This window comes from Salminus brasiliensis, chromosome 6, assembly GCF_030463535.1.
Source record: "Salminus brasiliensis chromosome 6, fSalBra1.hap2, whole genome shotgun sequence".
NCBI lineage: Eukaryota > Metazoa > Chordata > Actinopteri > Characiformes > Bryconidae > Salminus > Salminus brasiliensis.
In genome coordinates, this window is record NC_132883.1 from 36,498,737 (window position 1) to 36,520,890 (window position 22,154).

At 42.9% G+C, this 22,154-nt stretch overlaps 1 protein-coding gene across 3 annotated transcripts in view; it reads right to left on the reverse strand.

The window, feature by feature from the left end:
* Positions 1 to 4,002: 4,002 nt before the first annotated feature.
* The window catches only part of tmcc1a (transmembrane and coiled-coil domain family 1a), a 48,768-nt gene continuing 30,616 nt past the window's right edge, over positions 4,003 to 22,154 (reverse strand). For 2 of the 3 annotated variants that reach the window (XM_072682230.1, XM_072682228.1), the window contains exons 2-6: positions 12,662 to 12,919; positions 11,179 to 11,545; positions 9,941 to 10,226; positions 6,833 to 6,968; positions 4,003 to 5,646 (exon numbers count right to left, since the gene is read on the reverse strand). In XM_072682230.1, coding sequence (XP_072538331.1) covers positions 5,332 to 5,646; positions 6,833 to 6,968; positions 9,941 to 10,226; positions 11,179 to 11,545; positions 12,662 to 12,919 — 1,362 coding nt within the window. In that variant the 3' untranslated portion in view covers positions 4,003 to 5,331. Of the gene's footprint in view, positions 5,647 to 6,832; positions 6,969 to 9,940; positions 10,227 to 11,178; positions 11,546 to 12,661; positions 12,920 to 15,490; positions 15,684 to 22,154 lie in introns of those variants that run through there. The other variant, XM_072682229.1, reaches the window with a different exon arrangement.

Consider the following 22,154-nt stretch of genomic DNA (forward strand, 5'->3'; position numbering starts at 1 on the left):
TAAAATAAAAAATAAAAAATAAAATAATATAAGAAAGCACAGCAAAAAATATCCTCCATAAAAAAAAAATAGCACACCGATACTAAAAGAAAATCTTTAGAAATGTAGTTGCAGTATTTTGTACCATGTAAAAATGCTCATTAGAAGCGTTCATTAGATTTGGTATTTTTATCACGTCATTTTCAGTTTATTTTATTGTTTTGGTGGGCAGTGCTAGCTAACAAACTTTTTTTTTAAAATTATTTTTGCTTTTTTCCATATTAATTTGTAGCTTTTTTATTTTATTTTATTTTTTTACAAATTTCTTCGGATTTATGCCCTGAGAAGCTAACGTGGCTAGCTAACCCTGCTCAGTGACCTCCTTCTCTCAGTGAAAACGTTCAGCCACCTTTACAAACAACAGGTCACAATCTGTTTCCGTTCAGATAAGCCCGTGCTGACACATGCCGACCTGTCTGCCAGCGCTTTAAGAAGAGGGCTGTCTGGACATGGTTCCAGCAGTTGACCACGGTGGTCGTGAGTCGTGACGGTGCTGGGAGCGCGGGGCTACAGCTACGTCAGCGACGGAGCGTTTCACCGCGCAGTGCGAACACAAGAGGTTGACATGAAGGGAGAGAGCTTTTACACGAAACCTGCAGAATCACAGACGTGTGGCCCGCGTTATTCACAGTTTGTTCCCGAATAATGTCAAGTTTTAACAGCAGCACCTTGATAAGAGAGCCAACCAAGTCACTGAAGCACTGAACGAGTCACTCCTTACGAGTCACTCCAGTCTCGTAAGGAAAGGTAAAGATCGCCACCTGCTGGAGAGTTCACTGCAAACACTGGAGGGAACACATTCTTTAATCAGGAAATTCAGAGTTAGACATTCCCAAATAGTTTATTCAGTATGCATTGAGCTTTTTTTTTTATTATGACATTTATTAGTATATAATGTGATATAATTCTGCAGTGTGAATCACGCAAAGTTGTAATAAGGTATAATAAACTATTTGTTGTTTATGATTTCATCTTCTTTCTGGCTGTCCTGTCCATTCCCCAGCATTATTATTATATTTTTCGCTTATATATATATATATATATATATATATATATATATATATATATATATACTAAGCGTATTTATGACAATAAAACTGACAAGAAAACATCATGAGTTTGTGAGAGGGTTGGTTTTATTTTTAGAATTTATTATTATTCATAATAAACGTATTTTTTATAATTATTAGTATTATTTTTGAATGTATTTGTTATTATTATTATTATTATTATTTCTATTTTTGAATGTATGTATTTGGTTGTTATTTTATTATTGTTGTTGTTATTTTTTTATTTTTTAGTTAGCCAAAAACTAATTTACGCTGTTCCCCTCACCCGAAGAGTAGCCAACCAGCCAACTTTCCAGGTGCTGGGTAATAGTAACGGAATGCATGTAACGGCGTTACGTAAAGAAAAAGTAAGTAATTAAATTTCAGTAATATTTTAGAATTACATTACTACCTAAAAAAGGCTCAGTACTCTTACCACGTGTGTTTCTAATGGAGAGAGCGAGCCTGTGTTTGTGAGACGCTGCTGTTGTTGATGTTCGTCGTGACTCTTTCTATTTAATCCCACCCGGAGCGAGTTGAGTGTAACAGCGCCCCCTGCTGCCCTTCTGTAAAAATGCATTCACTAAAATGGACCTTTCAAAAGAACTCAATTTTTAAAATCGTAAAGGAAAATGTAAAGACGTTTAAAGTAAAGTATTCCCTTCACAGTAAATATTCTCACGGCTTTAAAAGACTTTACTCGAACTTAAAGAAACATTTGAAGGAAAGAAATTCATCACTGAATCCATGTGGACGAGCTAACTAAGTAAAACAGAGCTGTAAAATGAATCCCTTCCAAAATGTTGGGTTATCACAGTCCACTAGCGGAAGCATATTGAGGGTATAGGCGATGACGTTTACAGTAGAATATGGAAAGTATGCTAGAAAGGCTAAAAGCTATTAAGTGAAGCACCTCATGGGGAGAGCCATGAGGGAGGAGGTAGTAGCCGGGTGCTAGGCTAAAAGCTAACCCTACCAGATCCTACAAGTCTTTTTTAGATAGAGAACCACACACTGTGCTAGGCTAGGCCGTTGGGCCGTTGTGGTGCCATAAACCATTAGGCCTCCAGGAAAAAAAAAGGAAAATCACACATCGGTGCATCTCAGTTGTGTGCTAGCTAAAAAAAAGTCTCAAAGTTGAGTATAATCAAATATCCACAATGTCTACTTAGAATCGCTCGGTTTTGAGTGAAATGATAGGGAGGAGCTGATCGCTTTTGGAAAAATTAACAGAAAATTCCAGGCTACTTCATTCCTGTCAGTACAAAACTAGTTAGTAGGCCAATATTCTGTGTACTAACCTGCCAACCCTGCACTACTAAGATTGGTATAAACTACCTTATAGTATTAGTGTATACTCAATTGGGACATAGCTTACTTCTGAAGCAAAATAACAGGGTTGTAAATTGTGCATTTTTCACCCCAACCAAAGTCACATACTTCTTATACACCTTTAAGTAATCTCAAATAAACATAGTTTTGACCATTCATTGTATAGCGTCGCTGTCCAGTGCAAAACATGTATCTCTAAATCAGTGACTTTACAGGGGAAGACTAAACACATGTTCATGTTCAGGGAATACTATGTGCAATATCCCACCCCCATGTGCAATTAAGAGTCTTTTGCTGTAGATAATATTGTTTATTGCTTTTTTAATTCTTATTTATATTGTGTATATAGTGTAAATTATTTATCCAAATTTTTGTAACTGAGTGTCCTGCTATCCCTTTCTGCTGTTACACTGTGAATTTCCCCACTGCGGGACTAATAAAGGACTATCTTATCTTATCTTATCTTATCTTATCTTAAATGCTCTTGTCAATGGAAGTCAATGTAAAATTAGAGTTAATTCCCATTCATTTAGAGCATTTCCATTGTCTCCAAACAGAAGACAGGGTATTCTGGAGAAATCTAGTCCATCATCACCAGGAATTAGCTTGATGGCACTTGGATGCGTGCCATGTAAAATACACCTTTTAATTTAATACTTCCAGGAGACTTTACCTTCCCGATCATTACCCATGATACTGTCTCATTGGCCCTAGATAGGAATTTGTGTTAAGGGATTTAAAAAAAAATACAGTAAATGATGCAACGGATGACTTATAAAAGTAAATTGACTGCTCGTTTGGGTTACAAGCTGCTCATTTTACACTACAGTGTCTTATTAATTATTACTATAAGGGGGTTATAATACTCTATCAGTGGTCACAAGGCATTTTTTTAGCTGACAGCAGTGCGTAAGTCGAGCAGCCACTTCCATCGCCTGTGAGAATCTGTTATAAAGTTTACAGGCGTCCTGTAGTATTACAGGGTTTGCAGCACATGTAAATAAGCGAGCACACCAGTCAGTTGTAGCAGAGTGCAAAACGATCGTCATGGGCAAAGGATGCGATTTGACTGATGTCTAAAAGAGCACGATGATAGGGTACCGGGCAAAGGGTGATAGAATCTTGGAAACCACTAACTTTGTGGGATGTTCTAGAGCTGCCGTAGTGAAGTTGTACCAAGTGCCTTCCAGTGGCAAAACAGTGGTGCTCCATGGGCCATTGATGCCAGAGGGCTACAATGACTCCAAGGAGCGGTTCAGAGCAATCAACGCGCCACAGTGGACCGGTTAACCTATATAATGAACACCTTCCATCACCTAATACAGCCCACACCCCTACATCCCACTGGAGTCAAGGGTGGTTATTCCCACTAGTCACAATATTCTGATATAGCTATGTTGATGTAGTATACAGTATAACTATGTTCTATATACTTACTACAGTACATATATTAAATATGACTCCTTGATTATTGGCATCTAGGATGGCATATCTTTGTTGGATAAATGGACCAACTAAAGTGCTTTAAACAGGCCTCCAACTCTATGCTAACTCTCAGTTGATACTCATACATACAGTCAGATTCTTAATCTAGGCAGGAATGCTCTTTATTACACAAGTCTCAAACACATGGAGACATCGGAAGGCACTGGAGTTGTTTAGCATGCATGCCCCTACATACCTCCACACACCCACTCCCACCCATACACACACACAAACACATACATACACTCTCAAGGGTCAAGTTACGGTTAAACTCTTCTTCTCTTACAGTGGGGAGACCTACAGCCTGTCCACCTGTACCATCAGAGAGAAACTGACAGGGCTTAACTGTGCAGAGTCAAATCAACTGTCTAGACACCCCATGGGTCAGTACTACAAAAGACCGTCTCTAAAGAATAAGGAAAGAAAAACATTCCTAACTCTTAATGCAAGGTGAGGTAAGGAGATTTCAATATCAAGTGTTCATACTATGTGATGACAGCCTGCTTGGCCCTTTCACATAAAAAATGAAGAACGGAAAAACAAAATCTTACAGTTGCTGCAGATTCTGTGCTGTAACTATTCAAGATGTGTAGATGGGTCTAAACAACTTTGCATGGGGGTAGTTTTTCTCTGATATCACATGATGAACAGGCTCCAATCACTAAAGTGGTCATGCCTCATTGGACAGTGAGTGTATCGCTCACCTAAAACAGTCTTTAATATTTCATATTTCGAAAGTTCCTGAAAGTTGTCATTCATTGCTAATAGAAACAGTACGGAAGCACAGGAGGTCCCCGAAGCACCACTCTCTTCAAGTATGTCCATCAGTCCATTCTTCCAGGATAGCATGAGTCCTCCAACATAAGGTTCCTCCCTCCACCTTAAAATCCAGTGCAGTGAACGAGGCGAGGGCAGAGTAGGCCAACACTGCTGTCAACCACAGCTAAAAAGTGCATATGCCTCCCCTTTAAAGGCAGCCGATAAGATTTACTTTTTTAAAAATCTACTAAAGGCAGTGTCGGGGGAGGAAACTCTGAGTTCAACAATACAAACTCCAATCAGACCATTGGCTTCCCATCACCTGTTCACTCAAGTAACAGAGTAACAGGAGCTTAATGCTACATGAGACTGATTAAATTTATGATAAAAACAACATAATTATTAGAAATTGGAACAATATCAATACCATTAATTAACATCATAATAAAAACAGTGTGCCAAAGGTGTTCTAGGAGAAAAAGCTGTCTATTTGTTTCTCTCTTACTTTGAAAAATGTAAACTTGTACACCTGTTTCTTAAAAAGAAAAGTTGAATCACAGTTTTTTTTTTTCTCATTTCGTCCAGCCCCCCTCTCTTTCACCATCCCACTCCACTCAGTGAGGCACTGGAGTCACCTCTGGCTGGTGAAGTGTGGTGGGGGGTGTGGTCATCTGGGTGTGTGTAGGATGCGGTGGGTGTGTCCTGAGAGAGCGTCCCAATTCCTCCAGAGAAAGGCGAAGAGCAGGAGAAGGAGGAGGGTGGAGAAGGAGCGGCTGCGCGTCTTCATCAAGGGGACCACGCAGTTGGCCACCGTTGATACAAACACCAGCAGGACGGCCATGAGCGTGAGGAGCACGTTGATAAGCTTGCCCAGCAGAGTGCGTGCCGTGGCGTTCTCCAAACCCTCCAGCTGAACCACCTGCTGCTGCTGCTGCTGCAGCTCCATCTTAGAGATCCGCGTCTGACATGCCTCCAGCGCCTCCTAGGGAAAGGCAGAGGTAGACCCACAGAGTCAGTTTAAGGTTTATTTAACATATGCAAAGCACAATTTATGCAAATTCTGCCACACACACACCAGGGAATGCCTGTATATCTACTCATTCATGCAATTATCTAATCACCCAGGCGTGTGGCAGCAGTGCAGTCCATATAGTCATGAAGTTGCAGGTCAACAGCTTCAGGTCTTGTTCACATTAACTATCAGAATGGGGGGAAATGTGATCTCAATGATTTTGAGCATCGCATAATGGTTAGTGCCAGATGGGTTGGTTTAAATATTTATAGAGCTGCTGATCTCCAGGAATTTTCAGCACAACAGCCACTAGAGTGTACTCAGTTCCGAACCCTTGTAAGTCTTAATGAGAGAGGTCAACAGAGAATGGCCTGACTGCCTCGAACTGTCAGAAAAACTACAGCAACTCTGATCACTCTGACCATGGTGATCAAAAAAGCATCTCAGAATGTGCAACACGTCCAACCAAGGCGGCTGGTCGACAACAGCAGAAGATTATATATGCATTCCAATTCTGTCAAGAACAGTAAGCGGAGGCTGCAGTGGGCACAGGCCCACCAAAACTGGACTGTTGAAGACCTGAAAAAAAGTAGCCTGGTCTGATAAATCTTAATTTCTGCTGAGGCACACAGATGGTATGATTAAAATGTAGTGCCAGCAGCATGAATCCATGGAAACAACCTGCCTTCCAATGTGTCAACAGTCCAGGATGGTGGAGGTGGCAAATCATTGCTTTAATGCCACAGGCTTTTGAAATACTGTTGATGATCATATGCATCCCTTCATGGCCCCAATTTACACATCTTTTTATGGCTACTTCCAGCATGAGGATACACCATGTAACAAAGCAAAAGTCAACTCAAACTGGTTACATTAACTTGACAACAAGGTTAGTGTTCCTCAGTGGCCTAACAAAGTGCTCCTAAAAAAACTGCAGGTAATCAACTGTATGATGCAAGAAGGTAAACATGAACCAGAATCTCTGAATCTCAGAATCTCACTTGCCACATCTTGCCACTAGAGGCCATGGTGTACTTCACCAGAAACAAAGCACTGCTGTACAGGTTAATCCTGTATTGCACCCAATGCCCTTTTCAGAATGTTGAACACCCACCCACACACACACACAACAACATACAGATTTACTCATACATACCTGTATGTCACGAGCTCTCTCATTGGACTGGTAGGCAATCTTCTCCTCCATGCTGGCCAGCTCCTGTTTCAGGTTCAGAATCTCATTCTGATGGAGCTCTGTCAGGTCATTCAACTGTTCCTCCAACCGCTCACACCTACAAATGCACACACACAAAAACATACAGATGAAACTTGAGTTCCAGTCACAGTGTACGTTTCCTGGAAAGACAGCAAGGACACACAATCACTTCACTGGAAATCTGTGCATGTGTGTGTGTGTATGTAAGTGTCTCAGGTGTGATTAGTGATCTCCTGTTTTGTCAGAGCGAGAGAGAAAGAGAAAGAGAGAGGGTTGTGCAACCACACAATACAATTAATTACTCAAACAAGCAGCTTAACACAGAAATACGAGGCTGCTGGCAGAACTCTGTACATAATGGTTAAGCTAGAATAAGGCTGCACAATATGGGCATAATTCCATATAGCGGGAGTATTGTCAGAATGCTTTTAAACACATCAGCACATCATTGATGTGTCCAAGATTGGCCTGTCCTGTTTTGACCAAAGTGAAACACACATCTGCAAAGGCCTTTCCAAGGCTAGCATCTCATATGCTCCAGCAGTGAATGAGAAAAACGGCAGATTGTGGAGATCCATTTAGTATTAACTACTAATAATGCTCAAACATGGCTGTTGCTGCTGAACTCCTAGTAAATTCCTACATGTGAAATGCACACACTAAACCTGGCCTTTCAGCAAGCGCTCAAGTTGCCCACCGTGTCAAGGTTACTAGGAAGGGTAAGACGTATTGCTGCGTTTCAAGCGCAGGCCCACTGTAAAACTTTGCTGATTTGCTGATAATTGATTTTTTATTAATCAAACAAATGGAAGCGATGTGTCCTAGATCAAAGTGAAACACACATCTGGTAATGTGATGGGTCGGGATGACCACTGCACACAATGAAACATTCCGTGATTCATTCCAAGGGTCTGTCTTTTGCCTTTTGTAGCCTTCTGTGATACCAGTATTGCAGAAACCGAGAAATTGTGTGGCCTTATATTCTTATATTCAAGTCATTTTTCCTTTTTGAGGAACTAGGGCTGTGTATTTGATTCTTAATGCGGTCATACATCTCAATGCAGACGAATTTCGCTCAAGTTGCCCACTGTGTCAAGGCAACTTGGGTAAGACGTATTACTGCGTTTCTCCACTGCAGCGCCACTGCAAAACCTTCCAGTTGTCTTTCAGGCACATCGCTTCCATTTGTTTTAGATAATGGTAGTAAATTTATTATGGATCATTACTAACACTTTTGTAAGTAGATTCACACAGTGAGAAACACGAAACCCTGCATAGAAAAAAAAGATGCATCAAGATTGCATCACAGCTCATTGTATGAAAAGAATCACAGGCATAAAATCTAAAACAGAAGATCAGAACAGTGGGATCTGAAGACAGAGCACAACACCAACACTATCTAACAGTAGATTTTGAGAATCAACACAGTATTGCAAGATAAAACATCACAATACTCTGATATATCGATATTTCATACAGCCCGAGGACCAATGCACCATCTAAAAAGAGAGAAAGGTTGATGAGGAACAACTGCTGTCAAAAGCTCCCTTCCAGCCCAACGCCCATTAGGTGCCCAGTACACTCTGTGCCAGTAACTATCATTAAACAATGTTTTTGTGTTCTCTCTATTTTTAGCAAAAAGGAAAACAGTGCTAGACTACCGCTGGACATTTTAGGCAGAAAAATCCTCTTGTCCACAGATTACCCCTTTTCCTCTCTCTCGTGCGCACTCTTTCTCTCTCTCCCTCCCTCCCTCCTTCCGTTTGTACGTTCACTTAGCTGCCCCTCTCCTCCCACTACATTTTGGCTCATGAGGAATTTAGAACATCTATTTTGGGTCTAAAGGAAAGCAAACATACACATAAAACCCAGACTGGCTTTCTGGAGTGTGTGTGAGTGGTTTGTACAGCTGTCACAATTAGTCTTCAACATCCAAATCATTTGCGAAAGCTGGTTATGGAAAATGCGTTGTTTACTGTAAACCGTTGTGTTGTGTACTTCCGAAGCGCTCAATAAGGTTTATATGATAAAAGTAGTCATTTACTTTTGACAAACAGTCAAAAGTACTGTTTCTCCTCCTGGTCATTCCATCATCAGAAGCAGAAGCTGCTGTGGTGCAGTTGTGCATGACCAGTCGTTGTTCTCGACAAACCTGGCTAGGTCATGCAGATTTCTCCTCTACAACACCCAGAGAGTGTCCCTATTTCTCTAGGGAGACCACCCAGGTGCTTGTTCAGTCCCGACTTGCCCAACTCCCCCTTAGCTAGTTTTCCTATGGGTGCCATCAGACCTTGCAGCTGATCCAGAACGTGGCAGAAAGATTTGTCTTAAATCTTTCCAAATTCAGCCATGTAGCAATTATACTGTGTTCTGTTCACTAGCTTCTTGTAGGCGATTCAGATTCAAAAGCCTGATGCTCTTCTACAAAGCCAAAAATGCACCAGCCCCTCCACATCTGATGCCAAAGGTCAAAACCTAATCTGAACCAAGAACCCCACAAGCTATAAGTACAGCTCAGCTTGACCCACCATCCCTCAAAATGTCCTGGCACCAAGGTGGTAGGACAAACTTCCCTTGGGTGCCTGCACAGTCAAGTCCCTCGCTGTCTTCAAACACTGACTGAGGACCCATCTCTTTTAAAGAGCACTGAAATCTTGCACTTATTAGAAGCTTCTGCTAGCCCTCATGTGTTACTGTGATAGTTTCACATTCAGGCACAGTGTAGTATATGTACATGGTTGTGGAGTGTTGACTGACTTTTGTATTTGGCACTCTCTAAACTTGCGTATCTCTGGACCCTAGTCTACTCACTCTAGTCTATTTGGCTAGGGATGTTTTCTGAGTGAACAGCGAAGCACTTTTGTAAGTAACTCTGGATGAGAGCATCTGCTTAAAGCCATAAATGCTAATGCACCACCAAAAATGGAGCTCTGAATCAGTTTGAATCCATACTTTCGCAGACACAACATCATCGTCAGACAGTCTGGTGCTTTTCACCACTTAATGTGTTCAAGGACTGTCTACTTTAGGGGGCTGTTTTGTGCTTACCTGTAGCGCTCCTCCTGCAGAGCCTGCATGACCACTGAAAAGTCCCTCTGGTAGTTATTCTTCAGCGTCTCCAGCGTCTCCTCTAACCGTGTCTGAGCCTCCCTCAGCTCCTGCACTTCCTGCAGCAGCATCTCCAGGCTTCCGCTGCGTCCTCTCTCCATCGTGTTCCCCTTGGAGCTTGGCGGTCCTCCGGGGGCCCCTGTCACGCTGTTTGCCCCAGCAGAGCCTGACGTGGCACTCGAGCAGTCCTCCTCACTGCCGAACTTTGGGCTGGACTGGAGGTGCGCTGCAGGGTAAAAGGAAATTAATATGCTGTTACAGCATTCTACTGTAATTTATCAATAAACTCTACATACTGGGCAGTGTGACCATTACCCACAACATGTTCCTATTATATTAAATGTGTAACTTATGTGGGAACTATATTATAACGTTGTTTTTTTACACCAATAAGCCATTACATTACATACAATACATTACGAAACACTGATTATCTTCATCTACAGTGGCATCTGGCAAGGTATGGGATATATTAGGAGGCAAATGTACAGTCAGTTCTTGTAGGTGACATGGTAAAAGCAGCAAAAAAAGAACACGCATAACTATCTGAGTCATTTTGACATGGCTCAAATTGTGATGGCTAGACGTGATGGGTCAGAGCACATGCAAAACATGATGCAGATCCTTCGAGATTTTTCTGGTACGCAGTGGTCAGTACCTACTCAAAGTGGTCCAAGAAAGGACAACCTGTGAACCAGCTACAGGTCATGGGAACCTAAGGCCTGAACCTGGAGTCCCCACCTCACAACTTACAGGACTTGAACTGCTGCTAATGTCTTGGTACCAGATACCACAGATCTGTTCTGGTGGCACAAGGAGGACCTACTCAATATTAGGCAGGTACTAATATTATGGCTGATTGGTGTAATTCACTTATACAGGCTTTCCAGTCTTTCCAGAAAAACATTACATGTCCAAATAACCAAAAGTGGAATCATTTTCGTTAGTGTTTTGCTTTTTATCTTTGAATTACAATATCATAACAATATATATAATATCATAACAATATCTTGACATTAATTTGATACGTATCTAACATTGTATTGATTGTTATGTCATGTCATGTCATGTGATATATATGCTTTTTAAAGATTTTCCATGAAATGACTAAAGTAACTGTCCGGTTACTTTTGATCCCTAAATATCTGCCAGTGTGTTTTATTTGAAAGTTTTCTTACATGGGGGACTGCAGGGGTCGTCTCCGCCATCCTTCAGAGCGCTGATGTTGTCTGCGCTGCCAAAGCGGTTGCGCAAAAGCGAAGCGATCTCCCGTGGCTTGGATGCCACAGCACCTGCCGCTGAGTGTGTGGCGTGCGAGAAGCTAGACAGGCCGCCCCGAACACTGTCCACCACACCCTCACTGAGGCCTGTGATGACACGTGCCCCCACGCCTCGCAGACCCTGTTGCACGTCTCGCAGCACGTCCTTGGGCTGCCGTGGTGCTCCGCCGTGTTCGGCCTCACGTAGCCGTCGATGGTAGTGTTCTAGCTTACGCTGCAGCTGTGCAATGCTGGCCGCTGACTTCTGGTTCTTCTTCTCAAAGACCTGAAAAGATAAGAAGAAGGTGGTGATGAAAATGTGAATGAGGAAATACAAATCATGTAGAAAATTCAGAGGACTGCAAACACTGAATAAATGACTGTGGAAACCAAGCTGTGTTCTGAAAACAAACAGGGTTCTTCAAGTCTGGTCCTGGAGGGCCGGTGTCCATAAGGGTTTGGTGATTTCTGTGCTTAAGATTTAGTAAATGTTTTTGAGCAGGGAAGTCATCAAACTGGGCTGTTTTTTTTTTTTTAAGGAGCGTTTGCTCTGAGAAGTCGGTAAGGTGGGAAACCTGCTTTCGCACCTAAAATGTTCTGGGGTTTGTTCAAGCAGACTTTGATGCAGAGTGTTGCAGGTGTAGAAGTGATCTGTTCCTGGAGACGTGTGGGGTTGTGCGATTGGTTGATTTTGTCACATGACTGCTTTTACTTACAGTCTATTAGCAAAAATACCCACAAATAGGAACATTCAAGAATGTGCGAATGCCCCTCCCCCAAAACAAGCCCAGAATTGGTCCTGGGTGCGGTGCGGTGTATTCGGGTGTGAAAACGCCCTTCATTTAAAGAACCTTGCAGTAGTGTTTCGGGGACACTCTGTGTGCTCTATTTAAATGTTTTATAAATTTTAAAAAAAATTCTAATATAGGACCATTTTAAAAACAGCATTAGTGTCACTTTATTTGCCCTTTGCTGTGCGTTTAGGTGTGTTTAAGTCCTTCAATGGAAAATATCTTATTTTAGAGTTAGTAGTCTTTAAAGTTAAAAAATATCGGATTAGTACTGGTTTTGGGCATCGCGCAAAATTTCAGTAAATGTCAAATAAAAAGTGATATCGGACCATCTCTTCTAAAACAAGAAGCAGCAAAGCAAAAGGCGTGTGACCTGAAATCACACAGGAGGAAGTTCATAAGCTCACAGATAAATCAATACAGAGTTAATCATAAGGAAACCTAAGAAATGAGAAGAGAAAGATAAAAAGGTAATTACAGGAATGACAGACATGTAAACAGATGACGAAACAGACAGGAACGGTGCATGGGTTAAATAAAGTCACTGATATCTCACTGACCTGCTGAAATACACAGACAGAGAGGCAGAGCATTGCAGACAGCCTTTATACCTGTTTAATGCGGCAGCTCTGCTGCTTGTCGTTGGTGTTGTTGGCGAGCTTGAGGTACTCGGCCACATTCTCGTCGCGCGCCGTCTGCTCGATGCGCAGCTGCTCCGTCAGCTTCAGGATCTTCTGCTGCAGCTGCGCAATGGCCTGCCGCGTACGCTGGGGGTCAAGGGCTGCATCCTCAGACCCCGCCAGCGAGCCCTCTGTGCCGCATGAGGCAGCCAACGCGGCCTGAGCGAGGCTTCCTTCCAACCTCTCGATCTGTGAGAGACGTGGGGAGAGACAGAAAACAGCAGGTCGGTGGCATGGCGAGAAAAAAGGGAAAGAGCGCAAGAGGAAGAGCAAAAAAGGAAGAAAACCAAAAGCCGAACGATGACCTCAACTCTGAATAACAAGCATCTTTCTTGCTTTCTGCTGACATTAGGCAATCAGCCATGCACTTCTGTAGGCATTAAGTCAGTGTCTCTCAAGGGTGTCTGACTTACAAAGACACACACAAACACACACACTCTGTCTTTAACCCCAAATAACCCTAACTCTCATGATGGAGGCAATACACAACACAGTCCCTTTAACTGTGTAAAGCCATAAAGTCAAACATCTCTAGTTGATAGTCACCTGTGTTTCCTTCTCTCTCCTTTTAACTAGGCTGTTATAGTCAGACCTGCCGGAGTCGTCAGACACACTCTGATACTGCTCAACATTCTCTGCTCTCCATAAAATCCTCTCAGAACTAACTCTCTCTTTTTACCTTCTCTGAGTAAATGGCCACCCAGCCCGACCTGCTGGAAGACTGCCCGCTGAGGTCCCCTCTACCTGCGTCAGACCAGCTGCCACCTACCAATCCGATCATCAGGCCCCCCACCCACCACCACCCATAACAGACCAGCGGCACACCCTCCTACCACTGCTACCTGTTTTAATGACCATGTTCAAACCTAAATGGACTCTGCCACTATTAATATCACCACTATTAACCATCTGCTGTATCTGGTTTGGTAATTTTTATTAATAATGTTTCAATAGTTCTGACCAGAGGAGGATGGGCCTGGTCCTCCTTGTGAGTCTTGGTTCCTCCCAAGGTTTCTTCCTCCAGCTCTGAGGGAGTTTTTCTTTGCCACTGTCACTGTTGGCTTGCTCCCTGTGGGTCTTTGATCCTTCATGTCTTATGTTATTTCTTCTTTGTCTCTGTCTTTTATTAATTACTAATTATGTAAAGCTGCTTTGTGAGGACAACAGTTGTAAAAAGCACTATACAAATAAATTTGACTTGACTTGACTGAACACAGAGTTAACCCCTTAAAAATGGACCGCAGGCGGGCCGAAAGTGTTATTACAAACTTCTATTACCAGAGAATAGCCTACAGCCTGTCTGTAGTTATTATACATCTTATTGTGTAAGGGGTTAAATGCTGAGTGAACTACACTACACAACCAGCTATGAGCATACAAACTATTCTTTAGTTGACATGGTTCTGTATAGAACCAGTGACTTTCCTTTTAAGAATCTTTGATGAACCCCCTTTGATGTAGCCTTCAAAAACGGCAAATCGCTTTTCAAATGAATAATTCATATTTCTGATTATCCATATAAAATAAAGCCACTGAACTAAGTATGGTGTAGTATTAGAAAACCAGTTTTTAAAATATGTTGTGAATGTTGTGTATTATGAAAATGTCTTCATATATCATGATATAATTTTATTTATATATACAGTATATACATATTCTCTCATCTACGTCTCTGGTAATTAATCTGGACACATCCAAGATGTCCCTGCTTTGTATGAAATGTAATAACTTGTAAAAGTCCACAGGTTTATTATATTAAAACACTGTTAAGCATTTATCTGCCATCATACTGCCTTCATATCTCTCAAAACGTCGATTCCTAACCCCAAAGCAAATGTATAAGGACTAGCCTGGCTGTGGGATTACAGCCTTTCCTGTCTGATCGATGCAGCCGTCTCGCCTAAAATCACCTCAGGCAGCCACTCTTTCTCCTGGGGGGTGGCAGATTAACCTGGATTCTCGTCTCGTCCCTCTGAGCTCCCGTTTATGAGAAACTGCTCTCTCGTCAGCAGATCAGCTGCCTTGTCTGCCTGCCTCCCTCGCCCCCACCACAAACCGCTGACCGAGCTTCAGAGGAAAGCGGGCTGGCTGTCACAAGGGGAACGACCGGGACTATTCCCGGTACTAAATCTCTCACGTGTGAAGCTCTGACTTGTGCCAACACGTTCTTCGTCCAAGACTTCAGCTGAGCCGCTGCTGTCCACCTGTGACACCCATCTGGACCACGTTCGCCTTAGTCGCCTCTCCCCACCCCACCACATCACATCCCGTTTACACACACTCGCTTCGGGCGATACGTAGCCGTGCAGCCGGCATCAGCATGAGTCAACGGACCAGTTCAGACACGACGGTAATAAACATTAGCACTAACGGCCTCGCGAGGGCACGTGACTAATCGGTGACGATAAACAACCACAACAGCAGCATCACCTCCACCGAAACCACCTCGCAGGCTTTCACGAGCGAGGAGCAAGTCTATTAAGACAGATGACACAATCCCTGAAGCTATTTTTAAGGTTGGTCGGGACAATAATACTGGGTTATCTTTTATTTCTGACAGAAGCTTTCTCGTTTAACCGACCTTTGTGAAACTGAGGCTCGTTTATTTACAGTTTAGGCAGCTTTTTAAGATCATTTATCCAACTAACACGAAGCGAAAGTCGATGAAATTGGCTTTACATCTCAAAAACGGAGCACCGGTCTTGCAGTAAACGCTGTAGTCCACTATGGTCCACTATAGTCCAGAGATGAGCGCCTCACCTTTCCATTGTTTAAGCGGAGGAGCTGTTCCCAGTGCATTCTCTCGTACACGCCTTCACCGCTGGCCTCGGCTCGACTGGACACTTCATTTATAATCCGCTCGCTGTCCGTTTCGCTGGCCGGACCCCCCGGCCGCCTGTTTCAGTAGCCAAACTTGTTTTGGAAACTTTCTCGAGCTGCACCTGAAACTGGATTTTGCTCCGCGCGCGCTGACCCCGCCCCCTCCTCCTCCCGCTGCTCCTCCGGCTCCTCCTCCGCCGGTGAGGATGATGTCACCCTGAAGCTCGCTCAGTAACCCCGCCCCCTCGTGTCAATCATTCGCTGCTGGAAGTGGAGTGACCGAGTCAAAACGGTGGACTTTACTTTGTGTAACTGAGGAAAAATGCCTGTTTCAAGGCTATATAAACACAAAAAACCGTCCCGACCAAACGCACCATCAGTAAATTACAGTGTAGTAAACAAACTAAGCTTAAAAAAAAAAAACGCGTAACAAATATTCAAAGCATCTACTAGATGTGAGGTAGCCGGTCATATTTCCATAGGCCATCTGTGGTCAGACCTGATTTCCATAAAAAGTAAGCTAGCGTTTGCTGTTTTACCTCGAAGGACTTTTCTTCCCCTGAAATTCAGGGCAAAATGGAGTTCAAATCCTATTTGTGTAAAAACAAGGAATCTGATTGTTATCTGTCCACAAGATAAGCTTTACCAGAAGAGGACAACAGAAACCAGACATGGGAGTCGTGACGGGAGCAGTTTCACACAACACACTCAGTTAGGTGTCACTCTGGGGCTCTCAGGCAGGGGGTCATGTCTGGACAAACAGGTTCCGCCTGTTTAGTGAAGACCACAGGCCTTGGAGGCAGACTTTACCAGTCCCACCTGTCAACTGTCAGCATTGACTTCACACTGATCACCTACTTTGGAATTCTGCTCTTAGAAATGCAAAAGGAGGACATGTCAAACAACATCATCACCATGTGAAAGAAAGTCAGTTCTGTCACTACTGAAGCCCAAAAGAAATAACCGGCGAAACCCATTTGACCTGGTAGTCAAACACATTGATTATCTACGATCTAAGCGATTCTCTCCCGTGAAAGTACCGGCATACTTGCTGAGTTATCCAGCCAGCGCCCGCTTTCTGAATCACACCTGGCATCCGGGTGAGTAACAGACCACAGATATGGCCTAAGGAAATGTTTGGACAGCAGGAAGAATTCCATCATGCAGTCTCAGCAGCTCTGAATAAATCACTTAACGAAGGCATAGAGTAAAGGAGCATACAGAATACTAAGCAGGGCTTCATTGTTCTAAGAGCTTTCCATAGCAGTTATTACAACCTGGCATCACTGATGTATTTTGTCTAAATGTTGGGGTTAATGCCTACCCCTAATCTAAGGTACACAAAACTACACCTAAGCTGTGTCCAAATGTGAACATCTAAGCTGTGCCTGAAACCATATGAACATCTTTAACTGTGCCTGAAACCACATGAACACCTTTAGCTGTGCCTGAAACCACATGAACACCTTTAGCTGTGCCTGAATCCACATGAACATCTTTAGCTGTGCCTGAAACCATATGAACATCTTTAGCTGTGCCTGAATCCACATGAACACTTTTAGCTGTGCCTGAATCCACATGAACACCTTTAGCTGTGCCTGAATCCACATGAACATCTTTAGCTGTGCCTGAAACCACATGAACACTTTTAGCTGTGCCTGAATCCACATGAACACCTTTAGCTGTGCCTGAATCCACATGAACATCTTTAGCTGTGCCTGAAACCACATGAACACTTTTAGCTGTGCCTGAATCCACATGAACACCTTTAGCTGTGCCTGAATCCACATGAACACCTTTAGCTGTGCCTGAATCCACATGAACATCTTTAGCTGTGCCTGAATCCACATGAACACCTTTAGCTGTGCCTGAAACCATATGAACATCTTTAGCTGTGCCTGAAACCACATAAACACCTTTAACTGTGCCTGAAACCACATGAACACCTTTAACTGTGCATGAAACCATATGAACATCTTTAGCTGTGCCTGAAACCACATGAACACCTTTAGCTGTGCCTGAAACCACATAAAGGATAAAGGATAAAGGTGCACGTATTCGTCACTGTACAGTGTGGACTGTACAGCGAAATGTGTCCTCCGCATTTAACCCATCTGGTAGTGAACACACACTCACACACACACACATGTGTAAGGGGCAGTGAGTACACACACACACACCCAGAGCGGTGGGCAGCCAACTCCAGCGCCCGGGGAGCAGAGAGGGTAAAGGGCCTTGCTCAAGGGCCCAACAGTGGCAGCTTGCCGAGCCCGGGAATCGAACCCACAACCCTGTTATCGATATCCCGGCGCTCTAACCGCTGAGCCACCACTGCCCCTTCATGAACACCTTTAGCTGTGCCTGAAACCACATGAACACCTTTAACTGTGCCTGAAACCACGTGAACACCTTTAACTGTGCATGAAACCATATGAACATCTTTAGCTGTGTCTGAAACCACATGAACATCTTCAGCTGTGCCTGAAACCACATGAACATCTTCCGCTGTGCCTGAAACCACATGAACATCTTCCGCTGTGCCGAAACCACATGAGCATCTAAGCTGTGACTCAAACCACATAAACACCTTTAGCTGTGCTGAAACTACATGGACACTTTAGCTGTGCCTGAAATTGCATGAACACCTTCAGCTGTGCTTAAAACCATAATGAACACCTTTAACCATACACAACAATAGTATGATCAGCTTATTATACATAATTCATAATTGACCTATAATAAATAACAGATAAAAAGGCTAGATTCTATCAATCAATAATTATCACCACTATCGTGCCTAAGCTGACTTTGTCCTGATGTACATCCCTGTAAACCTGCCATAAACCTGTCATTTTTGTAAGGTACGAACAATCACAAAAACTATAATAAAAGCTACAGAACTGTAGACTATCGCAACTCACTTAGATGCTGAGTTAATAGGCAAAATGTGCAGCTACAGTAATGAATAAGTGGACGCTTGATGTGTGCTAGTACATCAAGCACAAGCATGATGTCGCAACACATCGCCGGTCCCCTACAGAAACGAATCTGGTCATGTGAAATGTGGCACAAATTAACAGCCAACCGATCCACTTGCTAAGAACGTCCAACTAGAATCAGACACAACGAGAGGGTAGCTTAGCGGAGGACATGACACCTTTGCACTGAAGTAACAAAAGCCTGATAAGGGCGCTCATTCACTGACTGGTACCAAGCAGTTAAGGTGCAATAAAATAGCACGGCACTTTCCACAGTAAGTGAGGAAATGACTTTTAAACAACGACAGACAGCAGGACAGCAGATAAAGATACGGATAGTCATTGCAGCTTTCTGAACATGTTAGGAATTGTGAAGTGAAAGTGGTGTCATCTTTTTTACAAAGGGAGGTTCATGTGCAAGACACACACAGAAACCACAACCCTCCCACACATACACACAGACATGTAGGGGAAGGAGAGTTGCAGTTCTCTTAGTGTGTGATAAGAGCAGGAGTTAGGAAACACACTGTAACAGGGTCATGATTAATGAACAGAGTGTGCTCCTGAGGCCTTGCTATACTTACAAGCAAGACTTTTGTCTGATTTCCTTCTGGGTTAAAGCAACATTATGTAGCAATTTGACCTTACAGACCACAAACGGGGAGAGTAGCCACTCTATCATCACCATTACTGCACCATTGCCCTGTTTACACCCGGTATTAACATGCATTAACACAGGAGAGTAAAATGGGACCTCAGAAAGTATATCCCAATACTCCTAGATACAAAACAATGAATGCACTTGTACAGTTGTCCATGAGGGGCAGCGCAAAGCATGAGGTGTATTTACAGCAGAGGGGTAAAGGTTAATTCTAATCCATAACTGTAGGGGGAGTCCATGAGCAAAAAAGAAAAATACCAATTCTCACATAAAGCTCCTTTAAATTCACAAACAGGATGAATGACACACATGACACTGGAGCACAAAGCCCCCTATTACCCTGGGATGTTGCTCACACTAATAATGTAAATGCTCTTTGATCGGTTAGCCCCTATAATATCCATATTACAAAGACAAACTATACGTTAATGCATTATTAAAGAACAAGATATTGTGCAGCCCCAGCATGCAGAGACATGTCTGTAACCTTTGGTCTATTTATGAGGCCAAGGCGAGTCCCAGGATGTGGAACAGCCTTTGTTTAAGCTAGACTCTTTGGGTCAGTTGTAGTAAATAGGCCATTTTAATACTATTCATTCACTGTAGGCAACAGTCAAGACGCACTGCTAAGAACTGGCCTATTTGGAAGTGCTGGAGAGGCACAAATTGCCAGAAAAACCTGCCAAACTTCTGCTAACTCAGGTTAGTGCAGGCCGGCTAGGTGAGTTTGCTGTCAGCCCAGGGCACGTCTGTAAAGAACACAACAAGACCAGCAACCCAACACATGAGGAGAAACTGAACTGCGGCAAATCAATGTTTTTGAAACTGATCTCAGAGCTCCTCGACATGAGCAAGGAGCATGTCAACCGCTCGCCAGCAACAAGGCTAATTACATCCGACCCTCTCACATGCAGGCACACACACTGCCCATGTGTGGACATACACACCTGACCTTGGCAGAGAACGTAATGCTCACACCCACTGATGCACAAACATAGCTTCCAGCACAGAGCTAACCGTGTTTACATCCCAAACAGCTCAGACACAGAACGGGACAATGGCTTACTTCATACTAAAGCCTTCAATAAAGCTGTTGACTGAAAACACACACACACTGAAATTATTAAAAAAAGGGCCAAGGCCAAAAAGTCAGTACTCATAAATGTCCTGAATATACCGTACATATTGTTCTTTACATTGTATCCAAATGTAATAATGAACAGACCAATAGAAATGCTCCAAAATGACAGACAAGCTAAGAATAGCCAAATAGCTCACATACTGTAAATGCATGTGAGACAACAGGCTGTGCTATGAACAGCTGAGTGAAATAGTCTAGAGAGGGACCCTGTATGTGCGCTTAGAGTCCACATCATGGAGATCTCATAAAGATTCTTCTCTGTCCTGGTGGAACGAATTTGGTGGAACGAATCCCTAGATGTCTTCAAACACCAACTGAAGACTCATCTCTTTGAGAAGCACAAAGAGTGTACTCACAGTAGGCCTGGTTGCCTTGTACAGTGCCTAAGTACAACTACCCCCTCTCCTCCTTTTCCCACTCCCCTGTTGGCTTGTGCTCACACTGAACCTTATTCATCATCCGTTCTTAAAACCCATTTACGCTGTTTTCACAAAGACATTCACCAACGTTTTCTTATTTGGGAAATGATAAATTTACGAGGACAACTGGATCCATCATTGTACGAGCATAGCTGTGAACAGTTCTGGCTTCCTGTCCACACATTAATGCTGTTTTTGGTCAATGAAATGTTTTCAGTGTTGCCGTGTGGACGGGGAAACATATCCATGCTTCATGCTGAATCTTAAATACCTGCTTACTCCCTAAATAGTGAACTACATAAGCCATAAACCTACACTGTTTACATGCAGATAGCACTAGATAGCACCAGATTTCCACATATGAATAAATGTAAATACTTTTCCATTACCATTCTATGATGCTTTATTTAGATTGAGAGTCCGTAATTTTGTGATTTGCTAAGTGTACTACATAGGGAACAGTGTGTAATGTGGGATAAAACCTCTATGTGTTCTCCCTTCTTCGTGGTGTTTTATATGTCTCTCTTTATGATGTACTTTCGCTACATACAGTGTTTGCATGCTTGTGTTTTCATCTCTATGTGAATGGAAATATTTTCAAAAGGGACGGAGGGAAAAAAAGAAAATCCAGGTAGGTGTGGACGAATTCTAAAAACACACTATGAATCTGAGTAAGACATTTCGGGGCAGTGGTGACTCAGTGGTTAGAGCCCCAGGCTATTGATGACATGGTTGTGGGTTCGATACCTGGGCTTGGCATGTTGCCACTGTTGGGCCCTTGAACAAGGCCCTTCACCCTCTCTGCTCCCCGGGCATGCTTATGTCATCACTAGGCAACTTTCAGTAGCTTATTTGGGCATGTACACAAGACCTTGTCAGATGCCTTGTCACTTCAATTTAATGTAGTGATTTTTGGTCAATCATGCTGTATGTATAAGTAGATTTCTATGGAAGCAGCTATGTGGCTTTTTTAGAGATCAAAGCAAATGAAACGGATGATTTGGTAAATGATTAAATCTTGTGATTTCAACCCAGTTTGATCCCAACAGCAGACCTAGGTCGAGATACTTCCATTTGAGAAATGCTTTGATTTGCAAAAGAACACCCCAATAACAATAAAGAAACTGTGTGGCTTTTTCCATAGAAAATAGTTACGTAATTTGGCATCACTTATGAGAATGGGGCAGTGTTGTCATGTGTCATGAAACAAGCACAGTTCCAAAACTAAGATATTTCGGACTCTCGTTTAGAAGCTTTTTGGGGCCAAACCTTGAACCATGAGTACTGTAAAATACACCAAAGCGCTCAGAATGCCTCGAACACCTGTGATGATTTTTTAGGATGGTCATGTGAATTTTTTGTTTTCCAAGAAATGTGTCGAAATACTGTGTTTCAAAAAAATCTA